The sequence below is a fragment of the Pipistrellus kuhlii genome, unplaced genomic scaffold, assembly GCF_014108245.1.
Source record: "Pipistrellus kuhlii isolate mPipKuh1 unplaced genomic scaffold, mPipKuh1.p scaffold_m20_p_14, whole genome shotgun sequence".
Classification (NCBI taxonomy): domain Eukaryota; kingdom Metazoa; phylum Chordata; class Mammalia; order Chiroptera; family Vespertilionidae; genus Pipistrellus; species Pipistrellus kuhlii.
In genome coordinates this window covers 31,096,405-31,121,903 of record NW_023425449.1, presented here as the reverse complement: position 1 = coordinate 31,121,903, position 25,499 = coordinate 31,096,405, and the positions used below count along the sequence as shown (strand labels likewise).

Below are 25,499 nucleotides of genomic sequence, written 5' to 3'. Positions count from 1 at the left end.
AATAATGTTTGGATTATATATATGTATACAAATATACTTTGCTATAAAACTGTATACATAATTTAAGCAGAAATGCCATTAATCTAAAAAAAAGTTAACAAGCCTCTTTCGACTCTGAACTAAGGCCTCCACATAATTCTGTTAACAATTATTAATATAGCATATGTACATTGATGTAATCAGACTTGAAATTTCTCTATTGAATTTATACATACTTAAATTTCCCTTTAATATAATACTTTAACACCAATTATAAATGCTAGAATTGATTTTATACAACAGTAACTATAGTAATAAAATACCTTTTTAAAACAATAAGAGTATAATATATACAACAGTAAACATGAGATTTATTAGATATGTTTATGTTTAATCATTTCTAATTTTGTTCTACTCTCTATTCTGATTCAAGTATCTCTCTACTATTAAACTGAAAAGTCAAAGATAATACTACTAAGCTTTCTCCTGGCAATGCCCTCCAGACAAAGAACAAAGGAACACTACTATAGTTAAACTATTTGGGTTTATTACTCATTGCATGGAGAGAAGCATCCTTATTTTAGTAAGAGGGTGTTGGAAAAGATGGGATTGTGTGAGGTGACTTGGAGGAGGGTCTAAGGAGTGGAGCTTTGCTGGATTTAATGCTGTTAGGAAGTGGGTAACTATGATTGGACAGGGTGAGGCCAAAGCTTTAACCCATAGAGGTAGCAGTCACTCCGATTAGGTGGGAGAAGAGATGTCTGGCGTTTTGTGGTTTGGACAACATTCATGTGTTGTCTGTGTTTGGATGTGATTACGGAGTAGTGCCGTTTTTGTCTTGATCCATCACAGACACAAAGCAGTCCCACTCTGGTGTTGATGTTCTATACAATTGTTTATCTTCAACAGAAGAAAACCAAGCCTAAGCAGTATTGTCAGGCCAGTTCCTAGCAACACTAAAGCCTTGGTGATAGCAGAGCCAGCTTCTAGCAGTCATGACTACGTACTTTCTCTTCTTATTCCCAAAAGCATGTGACAACTTACATAAAACAGGTTTTACTACAAAATTATTCAAGAATTACTTAATAATTCAGAGAGACTGAGTCAATGTGTACAGCCTAAGTATAAAAAAGAATAAGAATTTTAAAAACCTACAAGGTATTCTTTATCTTCTTCCACTATACAATGTAAAATTACAATTTTTTTCAAGATATTACCAGGGTTTTTTCCCCCCAGTGCCTGTGCACAGTATGTAGGTGATATACAGTTTTCAGGATAATAGTTTGGCTGAAAGACCTGGATTTGAAACCAATTCAATCACTAATTGACTGTATGTGACTGACCTCAAATACATTCCTTAACCTTTCTACCATTCAGTTTCCCCTTCTGTAAAATAGAAATATATATTGCAGAGTTGTACTGAAGAAAAACAAAATGATGCATGTAAAATGTGTGGCAGCCGAAACCGGTTTGGCTCAGTGGATAGTGTCGGCCTGCGGACTGCAAGGTCCCAGGTTAGATTCCGGTCAAGGGCACGTACCTTGGTTGCGGGCACATCCCCAGTGGGGGGTGTGCAAGAGGCAGCTGGTCGATGTTTCTCTCTCATCGACGTTTCTAACTCTCTATCCCTCTCAATTCCTCTCTGTGTAAAATCAATAAAATATATTTAAAAAATTTTTAAAAATCAATAAAGTATTTTTTTAAATGTATGGCACATCTAACACTTAGAAATCAATAAATCACAGCTGTTTTATTAATTCTTGTTATAGTCTCATAGTCTTTGTATAAACCAATGTGTTAGGTGCTGTTAATAATAAATCATTAATGATGACCAAGGACAGATACATAAATTAGCCTTTGGGTAATGTAAATTGCCAAAACACTTGCTCAAACACCTTTGTCTCCCATTCAGGAAAGCAGCCAGAATGAGGTTAAAAGTATGCCTTTATTTTAAAAGTCTAAAAGAGCACTGATATTTAAATCATCAATAACTGATACTTGTTATCATAATCCAAATCAACATCTATAAATGTAAATTTGGACACTTTATGCTTATCATATAGGTAGAAATACAGACAAATCAGAACATATTCAATCTGCTAAATTTAGGCAAACAGAGAGGATCCAGAAAAAACTGAGCATGCCCAATTCCTCCTTCCGGTTTCATCAATCATAAAGAAAGAGGAAAATGTTCTTCCCATCCTTGTCCCTCTAAGGCAGCATGAGAAGCGGAAAATAATGTCCCTCCCAAAGGAGGCCTTAAGGTTCTAGATGCCAGGAAATGAAGCACAAGATACGACCCTTGTCTCCAATGTGGACAAGATAAAATGCCTCCTGTCACCGGGGATCACAGACTAGCCAGAAGAGAGTTTAGGGATTCAACCTGAGGACCCATAAGAGATCCAGAGGATGTATCAAGGAAAGGATTTGAATATGTCTGGAATTCAGAATAGAGCCCAGGCTAGAAGATGTACACTTTTTAAAATAACCATTAAAACTATAGAAGAAAAAAAAACTATATAAGAGAGTGCCTGGAAAAAGAGAGCCTAGTGTAGGAGAACAGGACTGAGAACAGAATAGCAGGGGGTGAGAACATATGGGTGTGGGGTGTGGGGTGTAGGGAGGAATCTATGAAAGCCTCAGAAGGAAGAGGGGGAGGGAGAAGGTGATCGAAGACAGTGTTTCTCCCAATCCGGAGATCTTTTCACCAAATGAAAGGCGAATCTCTTTCTCCTGGCAGATGCACAGCTTACTTTCATGGGCACACCCTAATTCTGACAAATCCCCCTCAATGTTACAAGAAGTAAACACCATGTTGCTGGGACAAAGGGCGATCAGGATGCAAAGAGTGAACACAGGCAAACCTGGCTGTGTTGTGTTTCACTTTACTGCACTTCACAGGTGTTGCGTTTTTTACAAATTAAAGGCAAGACCTTCCACCTGCAAAAAAGATTAGGCCTAGCTGTGTCTGGAACCGCCCACAGTATCTCCAAGGTTTGCCTCTATATAAAAGCAATATTAGGTTTGTTAGCTGCTGTTAATAATAAATCATTAATGATGACCAAGGACAGATACATAAATTAGATGGGCTTTGGGTAATGCAAAATTGCCAAAACACTTGGTCAAACACCTCGGGTCTCACACTCAGGAAAGCAGCCAGAATGATATTAAAAAGGTTAAGCCAAAATGTTCCCAAAGTTTATAAAAGTTAAATCACGTTTGTCTGACAACTTCACCTGAGAAAAACTGTGCTGAAAGTTTGTTTCCCCCAAACAGCACCTGCTCCTTCCAGGTCACCTGGAAACCCAAGATTTCATCCCTGGGGGGCATTTTGGCAAATATTTAACCACCAGAAAGTCAGCGCCCTTCTAAGGAGAATTTTATGCAAGGAAAAATGGCAGCGTCTTACTGGTTTCCATGGGATTCAACAGGACAAGCCAGCCTTTCATTTAAAACAGGACCTCTCTGAGGATAACTCTTTTTTACAAACGCGTGGAGCTAGCTATTCGGCTCTTACACTCCGAGGTGTTTGCAAACTTAGGTAAACTAGGTGTTGTATTTTAGAATTCAGTCTTCGTCTCCGAAGTCCAAGCTAGACTTCTTAACCCTGTCATTTTGAGAACCAGCCTGCCTCTCTCTCTCTCTCTCTCTCTCTCTCTCTCTCTCTCTCTCTCTCTCTCTCTCTCTCTCTCTCTCTCTCTCTCTCTCTCTCTCTCTCTCGTCCCATGGCTATCCCTGAAAAGTGGATTCAACTTCCAGAAAACCACCCTAAAATCAAGGCAGCTGGAAGAGGTTCAAGGTCAAGGAGCCAGGTGGATCCGGGACCATACCAGCGCCGACCTCCCAGGGCGGTGGGTACATTTCACTTGCAAAGAAAGCAAAGCTCTGGGAACAGCGCCTTTAACCGTTAACCAGCCCCGGGGAAGGAGGCAGGGGGCAGGCTTCGCGGGACGGCGGGCCCGGCCGGCGGGCACGGAGGGCGCCCGGCGCGAAGGCTCAGCCCGGCCCCAGCGCCGTGGGTGGCGGCCGCCCGGGAAGCATCATCGCGTTGTCAGGCAACCGGGTCTCCAAGGCACCGCGGGCGCCAGCGGCGGCCCCGCGAGCCGGACCGCGAACCCAGGGACCCGCCCCTGCTCCCCTCCCACGGGGACCCCCACTCCCAGGGAACCCCCCACCCGGGAGCCAGGCACTCACCCGGCCCTGCGGCGAGACCCCGAACCCACAACTCGCCTTACCGGCCCTAGCCTGGTGGCCGCGAGACTTACCCCCCTTCTAACCCCCACTCCACCCATCCCCGCAGGGGGCCCGGCCCTCCAACCCCCGTCACCCCGACACCGCCGCCAGCCTGGCAACCGCGAGACCTCGGCCCCGGGAGCTCGGTCCTGGGGCACCCCCTCCCGCCAGCCCCCGCAGGCCCGTCCCCAGCCCGAGGCCGGCTCACCCGGGAGAGCGGGGTCGCGCCCGCGGAGACAGACGCTCGGCGCTCCGGCGAGGACCTCCGCGATCGGAGGAGGCAGCGGGGACCGCCGGTCGCGGGCTCCGCCTCCCGCAGCGAGCCCTCCGCCCGCCTTTGGCCAACCGCCCGGCGCGGCCCCGCCCCCCCGGGGACACGGGATAAAGGCGCGCGGCCGCGGGCGCCCCCCACCGGCCCGGAGGCCGCACAGCAGCCCGGCGGCCCGCAGGTTCTCTCCCGCGCCTGCGGGCTGTTCAACGGCGGGAGCCATTGCCCAGGCCGAACCGATTGCAGCCCCTCCAAACCCTCCCGGTCCCAGCTGGCCTGGGAACAGAGTCAGCAGAGCCTGGTAAGGAAAAGGAGAGGGGTGGCAGTGAGAGGAAAACGGTTCACATACTTCTCCAGGGCATTAATTATTCTGCTCCCTGGAGTTTGGTGGACGTTTTGTCCTGTTTTTTTTGTTTGTTTTGTTTTGTTTTGTTTTTAACAGAGGAAGGGAGAGGGATAGATGAGAAACATCGATCAGCTGCCTCCTGCACACACCCCCACTAGGGATGTGCCCGCAACCAAGGTACATGCCCTTTACCTGAATCCAACCTGGAACACGTCAGGCCGCAGACAGACACTCTATCCACTGAGTCAACCGTATCGGCTGTCCTGGGCTTTTACTACCAATTTCAATATATTCAGTTCACCCCTATACTGAGTGGCCATATGCCACCACCTGTCTCTCTCTCTCTCTCTCTCTCTCTCTCTCTCTCTCTCTCTCTCTCTCTCTCTCTCCCCCCTCCTCCCCCCCCCCCCCCCCCGATGAAAAGCAGAACGAATAGTCCTTTATCCTACCCTACTTTGTAACAGGGTTTTAAAGGCAAATTTTCTTTAACTTGAAGTTTATCAAAGCCGCAGGCGGGTGCGAGTTGGACCACTGCCGTGGTTTTACTTGAACTGTATGCCACACACTGTTAGGAGTGGAGGGTCCTGCTCTCTGAAACCTGGTGAGAAGAAAAGCTTCGAAGTAAACATTACAGTGCAGTGTAGCAGTTACAGCAGCACCTGCAGACAGACCTCTGAGCTGTCTTTAAAGACTCATAGGCGCTTCCTACCTGGGAGTCTTAAAAAGACAGCGCAGAGGCGTGCATTTTAGGCAATGTTAACCATCCATGCAAACTTTCCAGGGTGACTGAAGAAAGATGAAGCTGGAGAGGTGAGCTATGACCTTATTCTCCTCCCCCCAACCCCCTCTGCCCCAGCAAAAAAATAAAAAAATTATATATATATAATTTTCTCGAACATCTCGGTGTTAGGGATAAAAGAAGGAACACAAACCTAGTTAGTGGCCTGTGATTTCGGACTCAGAATCTAGTGCGGAGTCGGGGAGAGGCGGGGGAGGAGGAATACGTAAAACAAGCAAACATTGAAACAGTGTGTGAACGGTCGGAGGAAAACGGGCTGCTGTGGAGATTAATTTGGTCTCGGGGACAGGTGGTTTTGCGGAGCAACGCTGAGAATTAAACTGTAAAGGACTCTGAGAACAAGTCATATACGTGTGAGCCCGTCCGCGTGGGCCGCTCCCCCGCGAGCCCCGGGGCGTGCCGCCGGGCAGCGGTTCGCCGGCCAGTTCGTTGGGAAGGAGGCCACGTTTCCCTTCCGGCCCGCACCCAGGACTCCTTGCAGGCCCGTCTTCCCGCAGACATCCTTCACTGTCAGTCTTGCAGCAAACTTACTTCCTGTAAGATGCCTACCCCCCACATACATAAAAACTACAGTTTTGCCCTGACTGATTTGGCTCAGTGGATAGAGGATCGGCCAGCGGATTGAAGGATCCCAGGTTCGATTCCGGTCAAGGGCATGTACCTGGATTGTGGGCACATCCCCAGCGGGAGGTGTGCAGGAGGCAGCTGGTCGATTTTTCTAGCTCTGTATCCCTCTCCCTTCCTCTCTGTTAAAAAAAAAAAATCAATAAAATATTTTTAATTGATTTTTGTACAGCGAGGAAGAGAGAGGGATAGTTAGAAACATCAATGAGAGAACCATCCATCAGCTGCCTCCTGCACACCTCCTGCTGGGGATGAGCCCGCAACCTAGGTATATGCCCTTGACCGGAATCGAGCCTGGGACCCTTCAGTCCGCAGACCGACTCTCTATCCACTGAGCCAGACCGGTTTCGGCAAAATATATATATCTATTTAAAAAACAAAGACAATACAGTTTCTCTTCCCACGACCCCAGCTGGAGGCTGCGCCGGGGGTGGGAAGGCGGGGGCGGAGCATGCGCAGTAGGAGCCAAGGAGGCGGAGCCGGAGTCGGGCAGAGCGGGCAGCTGCCCTCCTTCCGGCGCGGCACCGCGGGACGGCGGGCCGTACCATTCTCAGCCCCAGCCGACCACGGTTGGCCCTCACTCCCGCGCATCGTTTCCCAAGCTGGCGCGTGCTCCCCCGGGCCCGGGAAGGCTCCTCTGCCCCTTGGCTACTCTGGGAGCGCCGGCTAGATCCCCGCGCCCCGCGCCGCCCCCCCCCCATCCCCGAATGGTCTGCTCCAGCCTCACCTCCGGTCCCAGGTGTCATGGCCGCCCCGAGAGGCTAGGACGGCTCTGCAGCGGTCGTGCGGGGTCCGGAGCCCGCGCCTGGGGAGCCCGGCGGAGGAGTCGCGGTGCCGTGACTGCGGAGGAGGCGGCGGCCGCTCGCGCTCGCGGCGATGGCGGCGTCCGGCAGCTGTATGGCCCAGAAGACCTGGGAGCTGGCCAACAACATGCAGGAAGCCCAGAGCATCGATGAGATCTACAAATATGACAAGAAGCAGCAGCAAGAGATCCTGGCGGCCAAGCCCTGGACTAAGGAGTGAGGAGGTCCCTGGCGAGACGCAGGGGAGGGGAAGGGAAAGGAGGGAGAGGGCGGGAGGCCCGGCGGGAGGGAGAGCTGGGGGTTGGGGAGCCTGCAGGGAGGAGGACGGAGGTGCACCTGGAACATGTTGGTCTTTTACACCCGCAAGTAGAGCCTGAGCCCCTCCACGGGGGCTTTCTTCGTCTCCCCTTTCTGTTTCTTCAACGTGTTCGCCTCTGGAGGATGGAAAAGGAATACAAATGGTGGTTTTGGGGGTGTCACTTCCCAACATCCCCATTGGAATACATGCCACACACTCCACCTTGAACCCTATGGCGATATATACACCTTGTCGGCACCTTCGCCTGGTCCCAGACTGGAGGCTACGGCCAGCCCCAGGAGCTCTGAGCCATTTGTTAGAGTTCTGTAATTGCTGTTAGTTATTCCAGAAACACACGAGACTCTACCCAGTCTACTGTTACTCCATCGGTTCAAATACTCTAGATATTATATCGATAGAGCGAAGCCCTATGTCCTGGGAATGGTGACAAGTTGAGGGTTCTTCACCTGAGAGCAAAATTTGTTAGGAAGGAAGGAAAAAGCACAGTCTGTCTAATGGAGAGATAAAAAGGAGAGCTGTGGTCAACAACAAAAACCATATTTCATCTGTCTTGCAGTTTTTTACAAGGCAGGCTATACCTGTCAGTATCCAAATCCAGCAGCATTTATTGAGTCCTTAATATGGGCTGAGCACTGAGCTAAAAAATCTCCACATGTCATTTAATCCTCATGACAACCCAGGCAAATACAGCGACTTATTTCATGGTCACAGAGGCAAAAGCTCCAAAGTGAGCAATAGCTAGACTTAAAATCAAATCTCAGCTCTGTCACTAATTATTTGATCCTAGGAAATTGATTTATCCATTTTTTTTTTATCTTTAAAATAGAAATGAGATCTGTTGGTGGTGTCATGAAGATTAGATGAGGTAATATATAAAAAGGGTCTAGAATGTATGTAAGAGGAGCACACGAACTTGTGTTTTCTTGTTCCCAGTACATGGAGGAGCCCAGATTATAATTCATGTCTTGACTCCCAAGACAAGGTCTCCATGTCTCCCACTTGTGATTGAAATCTGAGGGCAGACATCTTAAAAAGGCTTCTCGGAGCCATTGACTGACCACTCTGTACAGACTGGCTAGTTTGCCTGGTGGTCTGCCTGCTCCTATAGCGGGCTAAGCGTTTTAGGTTGATTCAGCCTATTAAATATTTGGGAACTGTCATCTTGCCTCACTGCCTGATTGTGGCCCTAAATTGTATTCATCTTAGCTGTCTTGGGCTACATCAGTGAGATGGCAAATGTAATTTTGTTCAAGAGTAGTTTAGTCAAATCCATAGCTGACAAAGTCTGAAATAGTGATTATTGTAGAACTCAAGATATTAGAGCTACATTTTTTATTTTGAGGCTGATAGCACAGAGGGAAGTTTAGTATGTGACAGGCACTAAGGCACTAAACGACGCTATACATTATTTCATTTAGTTTATTTCCTCCTAACAACTCTATGAAATACCGCTGTTTACAAATGAGGAAACTAAGGCACAGATATTAAGTGGTTTCAAGGCTAGTTAGAACTTGGCAGTGCCAGGATTCAAACCCAGGTAGACATGTCAGAGCCCACATTCTTAACCACGAGGCCAGAGGTTAGGCCTGAGAACAGTTAGGCATAACCATCCAACTAGAATCACAGTCAGATTTATTGATTCCAAAATTAATGGGGAAAAGGTCTTTTGAACTGGTCATGTAGTTACTTTTACCTCTTTTCTGTTTGAGTAATGTATTCTAAAACACTATTTCATGCTCTTCCCTTGCCCCATGGGGAAATATTTGGGCCAGACTGTGACATGTTTATCATTTCCATCCCCCTGTAGAAAAACTCTGTCCTTTTCTACTTCTTCTTTCCCACATTTTACACTTTTTCCCCCTTCCATCACTGTAAATTTTTTCAATACTCATTATCTCCAAACAAACTCTTTTGACATTGTACTTGATGTAAGAAAGTTAATTACACCATGCTTTTGTTTTGCAGTCACCATTACTTTAAGTACTGCAAAATCTCAGCGTTGGCTCTACTGAAAATGGTGATGCATGCCAGATCCGGAGGCAACCTGGAAGTGATGGGCTTGATGCTGGGGAAGGTGGATGGGGAAACGATGATCATTATGGACAGTTTTGCTTTGCCTGTAGAGGGCACCGAAACACGAGTCAATGCTCAGGCTGCTGCGTACGAGTACATGGCCGCATACATAGAAAATGCCAAGCAGGTAAAAAATGTTGTTCCTTCACGTGCAGTTACTGCAAGTTAGAGAGGCTCATGGTGACTTTCAGCTTTCTGAACTTACAGCTGCCCTCGTTAAAGTTTATATTTTAAGTTATTTTCAACAATTTCTATATAAAATATATGTGAGATGAGCATTAATTTTTAAAAAATAAATTCTCACACTCGAGAGAGTAGACCTTAAAGTTGATCTTAAAGTTTCTTATCACAAGAAAAAAAACTGTAACTATGTGTGGTGATGGCTGTTAATTAACACTTATTGTGATCATTTTGTAGTACATACATCGGTACGATGTACATCTGAACTAATATAGTGTTATATGTCAGTTATATCTCAATAGAAAAAAATTTTAATTCTCACACTCATTATCAGATGTGTGTTTAAAACAAAAGCCTTAGTAATAACCTAAATGTTACTGAGTAGAGAACTGATTAAATAAATTATGGTATAGTCATACAATGAACTGCTAACCAGCATTTAAAAAAAATAAAAACAAAACAGTAGTTATATATTTACTGATATGAAACAAACCTCAGAATATTTTAAGTGCAAAAGCAAAGTGTAAAACACTATATGTGGTATATGCTATCGTGTTTGTTTCTGTTAACCTACATATATTCAAAGAATATCTCAGGAAGATAGGTATGTAAGCAGCTGGGTATAGTGGCAACATCTGGGATGAGAAACTGGATAGTTGAGGGGAAGGAGGTAGGAAAAAGACTGAGTAACCTTTGTATCTTATTAATTTTTTGCTTTGGTATATATTATCTATTCAAAACATCTTTTTTTTTTGTTTTACCTGAAAGCAGCATATTCTATGAACTAATCTGCACATTATTATTTTACTATAATGCTGTGTAAACAGACAAATAAGTTTTGTTAAGATCAAACAGGACCCTCAAGCTCCCTTGCCCTCTTCATTTGTTAGGTTGGGCGCCTTGAAAATGCAATTGGCTGGTATCATAGCCACCCTGGCTACGGCTGCTGGCTTTCTGGGATTGACGTTAGCACTCAGATGCTCAATCAGCAGTTCCAGGAGCCATTCGTAGCAGTGGTGGTAAGTGTTTTAATTAAGTTCCTCACAAAGATTACTAACACAAGCGCACCGAGAAATAAAACTAGTGTAGTCAGAGCAGTACACTACATAGTGCTCTACACTACACTACAAACCTAGGCAGATTGACAAGTTTCTGGTGTCAATCTGCCTAGGTTTGAATCTGAATTCTACCGCTAAGAAACTGGGACCTTGAACAAGTTACTTTATCTCTCTGTGTCCCTTCCTCCACTCAGTAAGATGAGGGTGATCCCAGCACCTTTGTTGATTGAATTGAGTACATTAGGAATTGCTAGAATAGCTCTTGCTGTTTAGCATTCTAGATGCAATACAGGCTGGCAGAAATTCATCTAAAAGAAAAAAATATTCTTGAAAAAGAAGCAAATCTTCAAATAATATTCTTAAATAATATACTAATTATATCTAATTTCTTCATTAACTATGAGACATTTCTATACTTACTACTTCATTGAACTTTTATGTTCAATGGATTTTTAGTTTGTGATTTTTTTTTCCTGTTATTTGATTATTTTAATTAGTGTGTGTTTGTATAGTGTTTTATGTAGATATATATTTCTAGGTTTATAGTGTTTAAACAAATGGAAGTATATAATGCTTTTATAATTGGCAGATAACTAAATACATCCTTTTTGTAGATTGATCCAACAAGAACAATATCTGCAGGGAAAGTTAATCTTGGAGCCTTTAGGACATACCCAAAGGTAATTTTTAAAATTATAAGTCGGTATAACTTTTTAAATTCCGAATATTTGAATTATTTTTAAAGTTATGGTTAGTATCTAGTTTTGTCCTAAAACAATTTAATATTTACAAAATAGCAGTCAACTTGTCCTTAGCACTGATTGTCCTTAACAGAGCGGGCTCTGTCGCGCAGTGGATAGCGCATTGGACTTCTAATTGTCCTTAACAGAAGATAATACATTTGTGCTTTATATAGTTAATTTTTTTAAAATACATTTTATTGATTTTTTACAGAGAGGAAGGGAGAGAGATAGAGTGTTAGAAATGTCGATGAGAGAGAAACATCGACCAGCTGCCTCTTGCACACCCCCTACTGGGGATGTGCCCACAACCAAGGTACATGCCCTTGGCCGGAATAGAACCTGGGACCTTTCAGTCCGCAGGCCGACGCTCTACCGCTGAGCCAAACCGGTTTCGGCTTATATAGTTAATTTTATTAGCAAGGCAGTCTTCATTTGTTAATAAGTGTTTGTATGCCCACAGTATCCTGACAAGCACTAGAGAAACAAGTGAAGTACATCTATTTCCCTCCCTGCAATCTAAAATAGATATTAGCACAAGTATACATCACTAAAGGAAAAAAAAAAAAAAAAAAAAAAGAATACTATAAGGCAAATCCAGTCTTCAGCCACCAAATGGGTTTGAAGGAGGATACAAGCAATACACATTTTTATTACTAGAACGTTTATGTTCAATATTTGGCTTCCCAAAATTAATGTTTCTGTAAATAGAAAGCTGCATATAAAACATGTTTTTCCTGCTGAAACTAGTTTGGCTCAGTGGATAGAGCGTCGGCCTGTGGACTGAAAGGTCCCAGGTTCGATTCCGGTCAAGGGCATGTACCTTGGTTGCGGGCAAATCCCCATTAGGGGGTGTACAAGAGGCAGCTGATCGATGATTCTCTCTCATCGATGTTTCTAGCTCTCAATCCCTCTCTCTTCTTCTCTGTAAAAAATCATTAAAATATATATATTTTTAAAAACATGTTTTTCCTCTGGTTTGCTTATTTTTCTTTTTTATCTTATCTTTTTTTCATTTTTGTTTAGGGATACAAACCTCCTGATGAAGGCCCTTCTGAGTACCAGACTATCCCTCTGAATAAAATAGAAGACTTTGGTGTACACTGCAAACAGTAAGTAATTTAAAGATGCATCTGATGCCAGAGACCTTATAAGAAACTTTAGAGATCATACTGTCCAAGCCCCTTACAGATGACAAAATGCATTTCATAATATCTTTTAAAATAATAGTAAGAATGTACAAATTTAGAATATTTGAACTTTTTATTAATAATTGTTTTAGTCACATTGTCTTTCACACAACCATAAACATTTTATGAGTGTATAAGATACTTGGTCTGTTAAAAGAAGTTATATTCAGGACCAAGCTGACACTAGCCTGTCTGCAACCTCAAAGTACTCAGGTTCCATCTAGCAAAAATTCTTCTACATTTCACTCCAAAAGTTAATGTAGCCATACTAAAAACCAATGAATTGTATGCTTCTTTAAAACAGTGAATCTTGCCAAAACCGGCTTGGCTCAGTGGATAGAGCGTCGGTCTGCCGACTGAAAGGTCCCAGATTCGATTCCGGTCAAGGGCATGTACATTGGTTGCGGGCACATCCCCGGTAGGGGGTGTGCAGGAGGCAGCTGGTCGATGTTTCTCTCTCATCGATGTTTCTAGCTCTGTATCCCTCTCCCTTCCACTCTGTAAAAAATCAATAAAAATTTTTTTTTAAAAAAAGTGAATTTTACGGTATGTGAGTTACATCTCAATTTCAGAAGTGTTCAAGAAACGGAGGACAGTTTTATCCACCTTCTAAATGTATCTTGCCACCTCTCCTGCTGTCATCTTGCCCCAAGCTATCTGGAGCCTGAACCAAAGCACTGGCCTCACTAGTCTTCATCCTTCTGCCCTTCACTACCCAACTAATTCTGTTAAAATCCAAGTGAAAATCATGTTCCTCCTCCTCAGAATGACTTCCCTTCTCACCAAGAATACAATCCACATTCCTCACCATGGCACTCACAACCTGTGTGGTCTGACCCCTGTAACCTCTCTGAGCTCATCTCCCGCTGAACCTTTGCTCTATCCAGAACAGGAAGAGTAGCCTCCTTATGGTGTGTCAGACATGCCAGGCAGGCTCCTGCCCTAGGGCCTTGGCCCTTGCTGTGTCCTCTGCCTGGAACATTCTTCCTTTTGTCTATGAGGCTCACTTCAGTCTGAGATTCATCAGTCTGTCCCATGTTTCCATGCCTGTGTTTTCTGCTCCTGCATTGAGGGTCTGCCCCCAGGTGTCAGTGTGCATCATAGCAACTGTATGGTCAGCCGGTTTAGGCGTTTATGTAGATAGATAGATAGAAAGATAGATAGATAGATAGATAGATAGATAGATATAGATATAGATGGTTGAATTTTTTTACTTACTAAATTTGTGCTTTTGTTTCATAGATATTATGCCTTAGAAGTATCATATTTCAAGTCCTCCTTGGATCGCAAATTGCTTGAGCTTTTATGGAATAAATACTGGGTGAATACGCTGAGTTCCTCTAGCTTGCTTACCGTAAGTACTATAATTTCAAGGGGTGGGTTTTAATTTTACGTAGGCTAAATAAGACACTTAATATCTGAAACTCTTTTTCATGGAGTAGTTACATCTGACTTGGCCAAGACAGCAGGGCTGGGGTCAGATTCTGCATGACCAGATTGGATTAGGATAATAGTCCAAGCAAAGGTCTGTGTCGTGTACTATTAAGACCAAGTCCAAATGGCAAATACAGTACCCAGATGAGGGTCAGATCTGTCCCTACCTTAAAGAGACATAGAGAAAAAATACTGTTTTTCTATTGGGTATTTCAGTAGGACTCAAGGTACACGTGACAGAAGACCCAGCCAAACTAGCTTACACAAGAAAGAGAATCATGTGAGCTGCAAAGTTGAGGAGTAAGGAATGGTTCAGCTTCAGCTAAGTTTGCATTTCAAACAGTATTATGAGATCTTGGTCCTTCTTTCTCGGCTTTGATTTCATGTCAGTTTGCTTCAGTTTCAGGCTTCATGTGAAAGCAAGATGGCAGCATTAGCCTCAGACCTCCTAGCCTCTCAGTTTTACATTAAAAAGAGAAGATTGATGCCGAAACCGGTTTGGCTCAAAGGATAGAGCTTCGGCTTGGGGACTGAAGGGACCTGGGTTCAATTCCGGTCAAGGGCATGTACCTTGGTTGCGGGCATGTCCCCGGTGGGGGGTGTGCAGGAGGCGGCTGATCGATGACTCTCTCTCATCGATGTTTCTAACTCTCTCTCTCTCTGTTCCTTTCTGTACAAAATCAATAAAATATATTAAAAAAAAAAAGAGAGAGAAGATTGAGATACACACACCCTCTCGCTCCCTCCTCTCTCTTCCTATCTCCCTCTGTCTCTCTCCCTCTCTCCCCCAGGACTTTGTGTGTGGGCTTTGCTTAAGTCACATGTCCATGTGACAGATCTGGGCCAATGCAAGTGATTTACTAGTGGGCTGGGGTAGAAGAAACTGTTCTAGGAGCACATGGACTAAGAATGGGGAAAGGGCTGTCCCAGAAGGGAATCAGAATATCATTACCTTAAAGCAGCAGATGTTAGGCAAAAAAGTTGCTGAATATTTTTCAATATTATCATTAAAACCTAGTATACTTAGAAGAATATTTATTTATTTATTTATTTATTTATTTATTTCCAACTGTATTTTTATTGATTTTGGAGAAGAAGAGAGGAGGATATAGAAAAACATCAATGATGAGAGAGAATCATTGATTGGCTGCCTCCACTGGGGATCGAGCCTGTAACCCAGGCATGTGCCCATGGCTGGAATCAAACCTGGAACCCTTTAGTCCACAGACCGACACTCCATCCACCGAGCCAAACTGGCTAGGGCAAGAAGGATATTTATTTAACAAGCATCTACCTATGCTAGCTATAGCTTAGCCAGGAACAGTTACAGCTTGTTTTTTGTTTTATTTTGTTTTTCACTTAAAGAAAAAAAAAAATGGCCACTTACTATAGTATAATTTAGCATTATATTTAGAATCACAAAATTTGGAATAAAATTAACTCATTTCAAACAACTGCCACTTTAGCCATGTTTGCCCTTCAGAAAGTTACTTAATGTGACCGAGCCTTTCTTAGGTTCAATGATCTTAGTACCCACATCATTAAGTACATTGAGATTTAATTAAATACTTTATATAAAGCAGTTAGCAAAGTGCCTGGCATATAATCAAGCCCCAACAAGTTATTTTTGTTGTTGTTATTTGGTTCATTGTATTCAGGGGGAAAGACCCCACTTGAGCATATTTACTATAACTTGGAACACAGTTCTGGCAAGTTTTCTTTCTTATTTTTTATCCTTAACAGTCAGAAGTAGCATATTAAAAGGAAGGAGAGTGACCATAACAGCAAACTTTTATTAAGAGCTTCCTATACGCTAAACGCTGCTAAATGCTTTATATGAGTTGTTTCCTTAGAGGCAAGTGTACTCCTAGCAGCCAGAAGTGACACATGGTAACAAGGGAGAAAGCATGTAGACCATGGCAGCCGGAACCTCTGTATATAAAGGCAGACTTACTTACTCAGCCTTTGGCTGTCCCTGTATTACAGCACTGCATATATTGAAAGCATTAATAATCAAGAAGAGGTTAAATTATATTTCTTCCTTCCTTGTAGTTTTTATATATAGTACATTGCAGCATTTTAAGAAAAAAATATATAAATATATGTTCAACTCATCTTATTTCCCCAGCTAAAGCATGTAATCTAAAAATTACCAGAAAAAATAATTTTCTGATTTAAGAAAGTAGTCCTCTTAAGAAATTATTCTGTGTGTGTCTAAAATGTAATTGATGTCATTTTATTTCATTTTAATACTATAACTGTTTCTGCCTTCCTACACTTTCATGGCTTTAATCTTCCAAATATGAAGTGATCTATAAACTTGAGGGTTTTCTCCAAACTTGAGGCAGGGGACAGTGGTAACGGTGATGGTGTCCTAAACCATTTAAATCCAGGCAAAGTAAATTGCTTCCTTAAAAATGTAAGTTTGTAAAATTGAAGTATTGGTAGCATTTTAAAGGGCCTTTTATAGTAACTTCTAAGAGGCCCTGTGCATGAAATTCGGGCAGGGTGTCCCTCATCCCAGCTTGCACCCTCTCCAATCTGGGATCCCTCTCACAATCCAGGACTGCTGGCTCCCAACTGCTTGCCTGCCTGCCTTCCTGTTTGCCCCTAACCACTTCTTCCTGCCAGCCTGATCACCTCCTAACCACTCCCATGCCAGCCTGATTGATGTCTAACTGCCCCCCTGCCAGCCTGTTTGCCCCCAATTTCCCTCCTCTGCCAACCTGGTCACCCCTAACTGCCCTCCCCTGCAGGGTTGATTGCCTCCAATTGCCCTCACTTGCAGGCCTGGTCCCCTCCCTTGCAGGCCTGGTGCCTCCCAACTGCCCTCCCCTGCTGGCAATATTGTGGTGGCCATCTTGTGTCCACACTGGGGCAGGATCTTCGACCACATGAGGGCAGCAATGTTGATCTTGTGTTTTGGAGTGATGGTCAATCTGGATATTACTCTTTTATTAGATAGGATAGAGGCCTGGTGAATGGGTGGGGGCCAGCTGGTTTGCCCTGAAGAATGCCCCAGATCAGGGTGGGGATTCCCTTGGGGTGTGGGGCAGCCTGTGGTGGTTTGCAGGCCAGCCACACTACTTGGTGACAAAAGCAGAGGCCCTGGGATCTGGAATTTATTTACCTTCTACAATTGAATCTTTGTAGCCTGGAGCAGAGCCAAGCCTCCTGCTCCATCAAATGGCTGCCCCCATTTCTATAATTGAAATTTTGTATCCTTGAGTGAAGGCCTGGGCCTGCCAGAGTGTGTGGAAAGCTCAGCTTCCTCTGTTGCCAGGGAAACCCAAGCCTCCCTTCTGGTCTTGGTTGGGTTTATTTGCATACTCGCTCTTATTGGCTGGTGGGCGTGGCTGGTGGGTGAAGCGGAGAGATGGTTAATTTGCATATTACTCTTTAATTAGATAGGATGATAGCAGCAAATAACTTTTCATGTTTGGTGATTGAACTGTATTTTCTATACACTGTCTTATAAACTGAGCAAACAGGATAACACGCTAATTGCTGCCAAGTTTATTAAATCTTCATGCTCTTCTATTGAAAATATAGAAAAGAAATGGGCTATATACTTCTTAACTCATCTTCATGAAATTTTGTTTTTTATTTTAGACATTTTTTCTAAAAGATGTCCCATAAAAATCTTTAAAAATATTGCAGTTAAGCATATATATATATATAATTTTTTTTTTTTTTTGAAAAGTCTGAAATTGGGCAAAATGTTTTATACAGGGATGGGCAAAGCAAAGTAGGTTTACGGTTGTGAAAACACTAAACAGTTTATTTGTTATTGTTATAATCATAACCTGCAATTCTTTTTTTTTTTTTCTTTTAATTTATTTTAAAAATATGGAATGCTTCACGAATTTGCGTGTCATCCTTGCGCAGGGGCCATGCTAATCTTCTCTGTATCGTTCCAATTTTAGTATATGTGCTGCCGAAGCGAGCACCTGCAATTCTTTTTTTTTTAACATATTTTTATTGATTTCAGAGAGGGAGAGAGAGAGAAAGATCGACATCAATGAGACAGACATCATTGATCGGCTGCTTCCTGCAGCCCCCACTGGGGATCAGGCCCGCAGCCCAGGCCTGTGCCCTTGACCGGAATCAAACCCAGCCCCTTCTATACATAGGCTGACACTCTTATCTACCGAGCCACACTGGCGGGGGCATAACCTGCCATTCTTTTTCCATGTGAACAATTAAAGCTTCTTTGCCCCACCCTGTATACATTCCAGCTTACCAACTATAGCTGTGCATTGTGAGAATATAGCAGTACTCTAAAATAGCGGTCGCCAACAGGTGGTCCGTGGACCACTGGTGATCTGTGAGGTCTGAAAGGTTGGTGACTGCTGCTTTAAAATATAACTCTGGTTAGAGTGAGGTGGAGGGATTATATGTGTTTCTTGTCTTCTTTGTATTGCTCTACATTTCCCAAATTTCTAACAGTTATTAAAGCTTGGCCAGGTACCATAGACCATCCTAAGATCTTTATGTATGTTACTGAATTTAACCTTCACAATAGCCTTAAGGTCGCAATTATCACCTTCTTCCCCCATTTTCAGAAGAAGACCTAAAGGCATAGAAAAGTAAAGCCACTCTCTCAAGACCTCACAACTAATCTGCAGCAGAACCAGAACCAGGGCTCAGATCTGTGAAAGCCTATTATAACAAATAATTCACTGACTATCCACTTCTATTTTCATAGTGGAATTCTTTGTTTGTTTTGTTTTGTTTTTGTTTTTCACTAGAGAAGATTTATTTGGGCAAGTAAAGAGAAAGTACACTCGAAGAGAAATTTCCAGTGGGCTGCTTAGAGAGCTGCCTCATAGTGGAATTCTTTGTAAATGAAATGTTCTATATTGAAGAGAGTTATTTTACGTTAAAATTATCTAATGGTAGACTTGTATTATACACTGAAACAATGTCATTTTCCCCACAGAATGCAGACTATACCACCGGCCAGGTCTTTGATTTGTCTGAAAAATTAGAACAGTCAGAAGCTCAGCTGGGACGAGGGAGTTTCATGTTGGGTCTGGAAACACACGACCGGAAGTCAGAAGACAAACTTGCCAAAGCTACTCGAGACAGGTAAAAGCAAATCTGTTCTTGTCCCTCTTTTTATTTCCAGATTTGCAAATAATAATAGGTTTCAAATTCTTCATGGTTTCACTTACTTATAACTTAGAATTACTCACTGAATTTTTTTTTAATGAAGCATCTGTACTGTTTTCTCTATAGTTTATTGTGAATTTTTTAAAAATATATTTTTATTGAATTCAGAGAGGGAGGGAGAGGGAGAGAAAGAAACATCAATAATGAGAGAGAATCATGATCAGCTGCCTTTTGCACACCCCCTACTGGGGATAGAGCCTGAAACTTGGGTATATGCCCTTGACCGGAATCAAACCCAGGACCCTTCAGGCCACAGGCCAACACTCTATCCTCTGATCCAAACCAGCTAGTACCAATCATTAAATCTTAAAAAAAAAAAAAAAAATTTGCATAAGCATGTCCTAATCCATTCTAACGTAACTATTTTCTAGGAATTAAAGTAAGATTTATTAAATTTTAATTTTTTATAAAGTTTTAAAGCCCTAAGTAGCATAGTACTCCCTTGTTATTTTTCTGAAATAATCTTTTGTTTAGTATCCCAAATTTCACTGCCAAGATTTGTTAGAAACAAACTTGGGATATGTTCTCTGATAATTTAGGAAAGAATTATTTGGCGCTGCTGATGCATACAAGATTGAAACTACCTAAATAACATTTACTTTAACAAAATTTTAAGTTTTAATATGATAATTAGGGGCAGAAAGGAAGGGCAAAGCATGTTGACATCTGTATAACCAAAACCTTGGTGTCCATTTTAAGAAAAACTGGATTTTTCGGTGTAAAGGATAAGGGAGAAGGGAAGACAATGTATATTAGAAAAAGAAGCCCCATTGGGTTAAAATTACCTCACTCCTTTCTTTTTTCATGGGTTTTCAGATAGATAGAGCTAATAGCCTGGAAAATAATTACATTTTCCTTTGACATTAGGTATCAGTTTTGGTATTTGCTCTAAGTCAGTGGTCAGCAAACTCATTAGTTATCAGAGCCAAATATCAACAATACAATGATTGAAATTTCTTTTGTGAGCCGAAAACTGACCTCTGCACATGGGCCATGAAGTTTCAATCGCACTGTACGTGTGCACCCGCACGTGGTATTCTGTGGAAGAACCACACTCAAGTGGCCAAAGAGCCACATGTGGCTCAAGAGCCGCAGTTTGTCCACCACTGCTCTAAGTCTGTTTTCCTCATATGTCTCTATAAGTCTGTGATTTGTAATTTTAGCTACATTTACATCTCAATTTCTTATGAAGCAAAAAACTTCATTATGGGAAAGCCTTTACTTACATAAAAAGGAAAGTAGAAAGGACAAAAGTAGATGTATAAAAGTAGAGGATTTTCCTGTTTTGGGTAACTTTCTAAAAATTGCATCTCCTCTGAATATTGGTGGATTGTTATAGTTTTCAGGGAAGGTAATTGCTTTTTATTTTTTACTATAGGCCCAAGGCACGAAATTCATGCAAGAGTTAGGGTTAGAGTTATGGTTATGGTTACAGTTAGGATTAGGTGGCTGCCTCACCCCCTCCCTCACAGCTGCATGGCTGCCTTGATAGATCCCTCCCTCACAACCGTGATGGCTACAGCCCTGGCTTCATCTTACCTAATTAACAGATTATGCTTTTATTATTATAGATCAATTCTAAAATCTAAGTCCTTTACCCACTTAACTAACTTTGACTTTTAATTCTTTGAAGGATATTTGTGTTTATTTCAGGGGAAAAAGCATAGGATTCTTTAAAGTCATTTTTTAAATTATTCTAATAAACAAGGAAAAGAATGATAGAGTTTAATGTAATATTGAAATCTATATATTTATGAATTATATATAAGTTAGTCACCTTCTAAAACAAAACTTTTCCTAAAGCTGCTGACACATAAGAAAATTAACTGTTACGAATTCTATCAAATTTCACTTTATTATTCCTTGTGAAGGTGCTCATAAGTAGTGAAGTGGTCAAAAGACATGCAGGAGGTTAAAAATAATGAGAAAAATTGGTATGTTTAAGGGAGTCTGAATAGGACTGAAAGTCATTATTGGGGGTTCAGCAATGGAATGGGAGGGAGCTGGTATAGTTGAGCCACTTTTCAGGTCTTGTGACATTACGTAATGTGTTTTTTCTTTCCAGCTGTAAAACGACCATAGAAGCTATCCATGGATTGATGTCTCAGGTTATTAAGGATAAACTGTTTAATCAAATTAACGTCTCTTAAACAATCATAAGTAGTACTTTTGCTTGAAAGCCAGTGTGAGAAAATACTCAAGTAACATTTTAAAAACAGTTACCAAAAATCTGATTAGAAGTATAAGGTGCTCTGAAGTGTCCTGAATATATTAACATCCTATAATAAAAGTCCTTAAAATGAAATTGGTCTTTCATTATTTTGTGGGAGAGGGTACAATATTTTTCTAGTATCCTTTAATATCCTAGAATTGAGGAAAAGAAATATAATCTTTCTTTTTTTTTTAAAATATATTTTATTGATTTTTTACAGAGAGGAAGGGAGGGAGAGAGAGAGCTAGAAATGTCGATGAGAGAGAAACATCGACCAACTGCCTCTTGCACACCCTCTACCAGGGATGTGCCCGCAACCAATGTACATGCCCTTGACCGGAATCGAACCTGGGTCCTTTCAGTCCGCAGACCATCGCTCTACCACTGAGCCAAACCGGTTTCGGCAATCTTTCTTTTTTTTTTTTTTTACTATGCTTTTATTTACTTTTAGAGAGACAGAAACATCAATCGGTACCTCCCAGACACACCCCAACCCAGGATTAAACACACAACCTGGTTGTGTGCCCTGACCGAATCAAACCCACGACTTTGCAGTGCATGGGACAGCACTCAACCGACTGAGCCACACTTCTACTTCTTCAAGTGTCTTGTCTTTCTAAATTAGTCAAAGAATTTCAGCATTTCACTTGGCATACTGATTATCGGAGCTACTTCTCAATTTGCCTGTACATTAAGTCCTTACTGAAGGTCCTTATAACTCCAGGGAAACCACTTTTACCATAGGATAATTTATATAAACGAGTTAAGTTCATAGAGCATCTCATCAAGTTATAATGAAATAGCATTGAATAAAGCAGTGTTATTTGAGGATCTCCTTTTGATAGTCCACTAGTAAAAACATAATTTAATACAGTATTTTTGTAACATTTTGTTCCCTTTGAAACATTAACCAAGCCACACCATAAGAGATTTTCAGGAAAATCAAATAACTTATTTGAGACAGAGTCTAGCACAGGATATATAGTCTTTCAAAAACTCACCAAGTGCCTTTACTGAACCAGACCCAGTTTTTCTCTCTGAAGATATTCTGAGCAAGAGAGACATGACCACTGTCCTTGCAGAACTTAGTTAACAAGAACCAAAGCCTGTTGCTATAAAGGGAGAAATAAAGTGTGCTGGGGAACTGGAGAAAAACGCTTACCCCAGAGTGGAGATACCCAGGTGAGCTTACTAAAGGAAGTGCCTGGCATTAGGCTGGAATTTTAAAGGAGGACTAACCAGAAAAAGCATAATGGGGAAGCAATTAACTTCTACTGGCAGAGACTGTAGCAATGTGTGCAGGCCAGAGGCAGAAAGCAAGAACTTTAGAACCTTCAAGAGCTGAGACTCAGATTTGAGTGTCAAGTAGAATGTGGGGAGTGGCAAGAAATGACTTTAATAGGTATGAGGGTAGACCTTGCAGGAACCTTTTGGATCATCCTAATGGAATGCGGAATTAGTGTCTTAAACAGCAGAAATGTTGAAGTATTTAAGGTTTCTAAGTGCATTCTGTTAAGAGATTTGGGGGTGATGGCTGGGTGAAAGCAGATGAGATGACCTGTGGCAAATAAAGAGTGAGCAAAAGACCCAAGACAAATCGAGGAAACATCAGATTTTAAAATGGCAGAAGAAGAGATCACTGAATGAAGCACAGAAGTAAAACTCAGAATTTGCCTTCACATGCTGCCAAGAAGTCAAGGAAAGCAAAGCCTATAAGTTCCCCCTTAGATTTAGCAATGAGATGGTCTTTGGCAAGCTGAGGAAACCAGGTACCATTAGTAACCAAACACTTTCTCAGTTAATGATACATGAGCGTTTTGGTCTCATTTTATATCCCTTTAAGTAAAAGCAGGCACCCAGTTTCAGATAGCTCCAGCTGACCTCCATTTCTGTGCCCTTTTAAAAAAATCTGGTTACCTCCAACAAGCAACCAAAATCTGTACTGCCACAGCCTTCGGCAAAACCCAACACTATACCGAGTCCCTCAGGAACACTCACAAGCTTGTTGAGTTTTCTCTGACAGACAAGATTGAATAGTTAAGGTTCTGACATGAAAGAGGAGTAATTGAAGTCACTGTGAAACATATTGGCATTTTTCATTCCAAGACTAGAATATAATTATCCATATTTAAGTTGACATTTGTAACCTGATCAATTAAGACATCTTGGTATGAAAACAAAGGAGACAGCTATAATACTTTCAACAATGAAGATTTAAAAAAAAAAAAAAAAATTAATATATCTTACTGATTTTTTTTTTTACAGAGAGGGAGAGGGATAAAGAGTTAGAAACATCGATCAGCTGCCTCCTGCACACCTCCCACTGGGGGTGTGCCTGCAACCAAGGTACGTGGCTTTGACTAAAATCAAACCTGGGACCCTTCAGTCTGCATGCTGATGATACTCTATCCACTGAGCCAAACCAGCCAGGACAAGATAAAAAAAAAAAATTTTAAGCTGAAACCAGTTTGGCTCACTGGATAGAGCATCGGTCTGCGGACTGAAAGGTCCCAGGTTCGATTCCAGTCAAGGGCATGTACCTTGATTGCAGGCACATCCCTGTTAGGGGGTGTGCAGGAGGCAACTGATCGATATTTCTCTCTCATCGATGTTTCTAGCTCTCCCTTTTTCTCTCCCTCTCTGTAAAAAATCAATAAAATATATATTTTTTTTAATAAATTTTTAAGACATCTGGTGTGATGGAAAATGCATATAACAACAAAAGTAACACACAACCAGTTGCTTAAACAATAAGAGTGTTTGGCTCACCTAACTCCAGAGTCCAGAATCAAATTTGGCTTAGGCACAGTTGGATTAGTTTTCCTGTTATGATTCTCAGCTCTGCCCTACACATGTTGACTAAACCTAAAGCAGATTCTGCCAAAGTGGCTGCATACCACACCATGCAGTGAGGGGGACATAGCTGCTCATGATTGTCAACATAAGGTTCCCACTTCAGTCTGAGTCGTCTAACTTGAGTAATTAGCCCATCCCTGGGATTAAATATAGTGACTGCATTAGACAAATTAAGGGTCACCCCTGGAACTGGGAGTAGGGTCGATACCCAAATAACTACTAACATTGAGAAATATTACAGAGACATCAATGTACCTTTACTCATTGGAGCAGCCCACGCAAAAATAGCAAAAAGGATCATTGCATTTTTTTATTGATTTTTTTTTTTTTTTTTTTTTTTTGAGAGAGAGAGAGATCATCAATCAGCTGCCTCCTGCATGCTTCCTACTGGGGATTGAGCCTGCAACCTGAGCATGCGCTCTGAATCAATGGGCAACCCTTCAGTGCACGGGAAGTGGCCCAAATAACTGAATCACACAGGCTAGGGCATATTTGCATTGAATTATAGATGTAGCTCCTTTATCAGTCAGCAGCTGTGTGTCACTGCAGGTTGCCCAGGACCAAAACCAGAGAGGGTAAGACCTGCATTACCACCATTTGTCCACCATCCAAAACTGAAATATCATTGCTGACATATACACATAAGGAACTGTTTGACATTGAAATTGGGTCTCAGAAGAACAGTTGGCCCAGAAAGAAATTCACTCCAGACTGATTCATTTGTCTTTCAGCATAACCTTTCAGCTTGTCTCATTTTCAATTCTTATATTTCCAGTAGGACATGATCTCACTCATCTAGGGGAAATGATGAACAACATAGACTGATGAACAAGAACAGGACCAGAGATGAGCCATGGGTCAGACTGTTGGACCTCAGAGGGAGGGTGGGGATAAAAGGAAGAGATCAACCAAAGGACTTGTGTGCATACATTTGAGCGTAACCAGTGGTCAAGGACAATAGGGGTGTGGGGGCATGAGTGGGGAGGGGTGTAGGATTGGAATGGGAGGCTGAGGACAAATGTGTAATACCTTAATCAATAAAGAATTTATTTTATTTTATTTATTTATTGTCTATTGACTTTATTTTTTATTTATTAAATTATTATCTGTGTACATATCTTACCATTGCCCCCTCCCTCTCCCATATATGCCCTCCCTCCCCAGAGTTTTGTGTCCATTGGTTGTACTTATATGCAGGTATACAAGTCCT

At 42.1% G+C, this 25,499-nt stretch overlaps 2 protein-coding genes and 1 non-coding gene across 12 annotated transcripts in view; 1 reads left to right on the top strand and 2 right to left on the bottom strand.

Moving 5' to 3' along the window:
* Window positions 1-4,550, bottom strand: part of CSPP1 (centrosome and spindle pole associated protein 1) — an 81,647-nt gene extending 77,097 nt beyond the window's left edge. For 6 of the 7 annotated variants that reach the window (XR_006741586.1, XM_045581460.1, XM_045581462.1 and 3 more), the window contains exon 1: window positions 4,421-4,550. The gene's annotated coding sequence lies outside the window, so the exon portion shown is untranslated. Of the gene's footprint in view, window positions 1-2,843; window positions 2,929-4,420 lie in introns of those variants that run through there. The other variant, XM_045581461.1, reaches the window with a different exon arrangement.
* Window positions 4,551-4,683: 133 nt separating this feature from the next.
* Window positions 4,684-21,526, top strand: COPS5 (COP9 signalosome subunit 5). 4 transcript variants are annotated; one of them, XM_045581465.1, is made up of 9 exons: window positions 4,767-4,781; window positions 6,989-7,268; window positions 9,337-9,571; window positions 10,515-10,643; window positions 11,297-11,362; window positions 12,449-12,534; window positions 13,855-13,966; window positions 18,989-19,137; window positions 21,287-21,526. In XM_045581465.1, exons 2-9 carry the CDS (start codon window positions 7,126-7,128, stop codon window positions 21,369-21,371), a joined length of 1,005 nt encoding a protein of 334 aa, XP_045437421.1. In that variant the 5' UTR covers window positions 4,767-4,781; window positions 6,989-7,125; the 3' UTR covers window positions 21,372-21,526. The 4 variants fall into 4 exon arrangements, with proteins under 4 accessions (XP_036292969.1, XP_045437421.1, XP_036292967.1 ...); XM_036437076.2 differs by lacking the exon at window positions 18,989-19,137 and having other exon boundaries at window positions 4,684-4,781; XM_036437074.2 differs by lacking the exon at window positions 4,767-4,781 and having other exon boundaries at window positions 6,891-7,268.
* LOC118718704 lies at window positions 17,890-17,996 on the bottom strand. Its single transcript, XR_004987888.1, has one exon. It is a non-coding gene; the product is annotated as a U6 spliceosomal RNA (small nuclear RNA).
* Window positions 21,527-25,499: the final 3,973 nt, after the last annotated feature.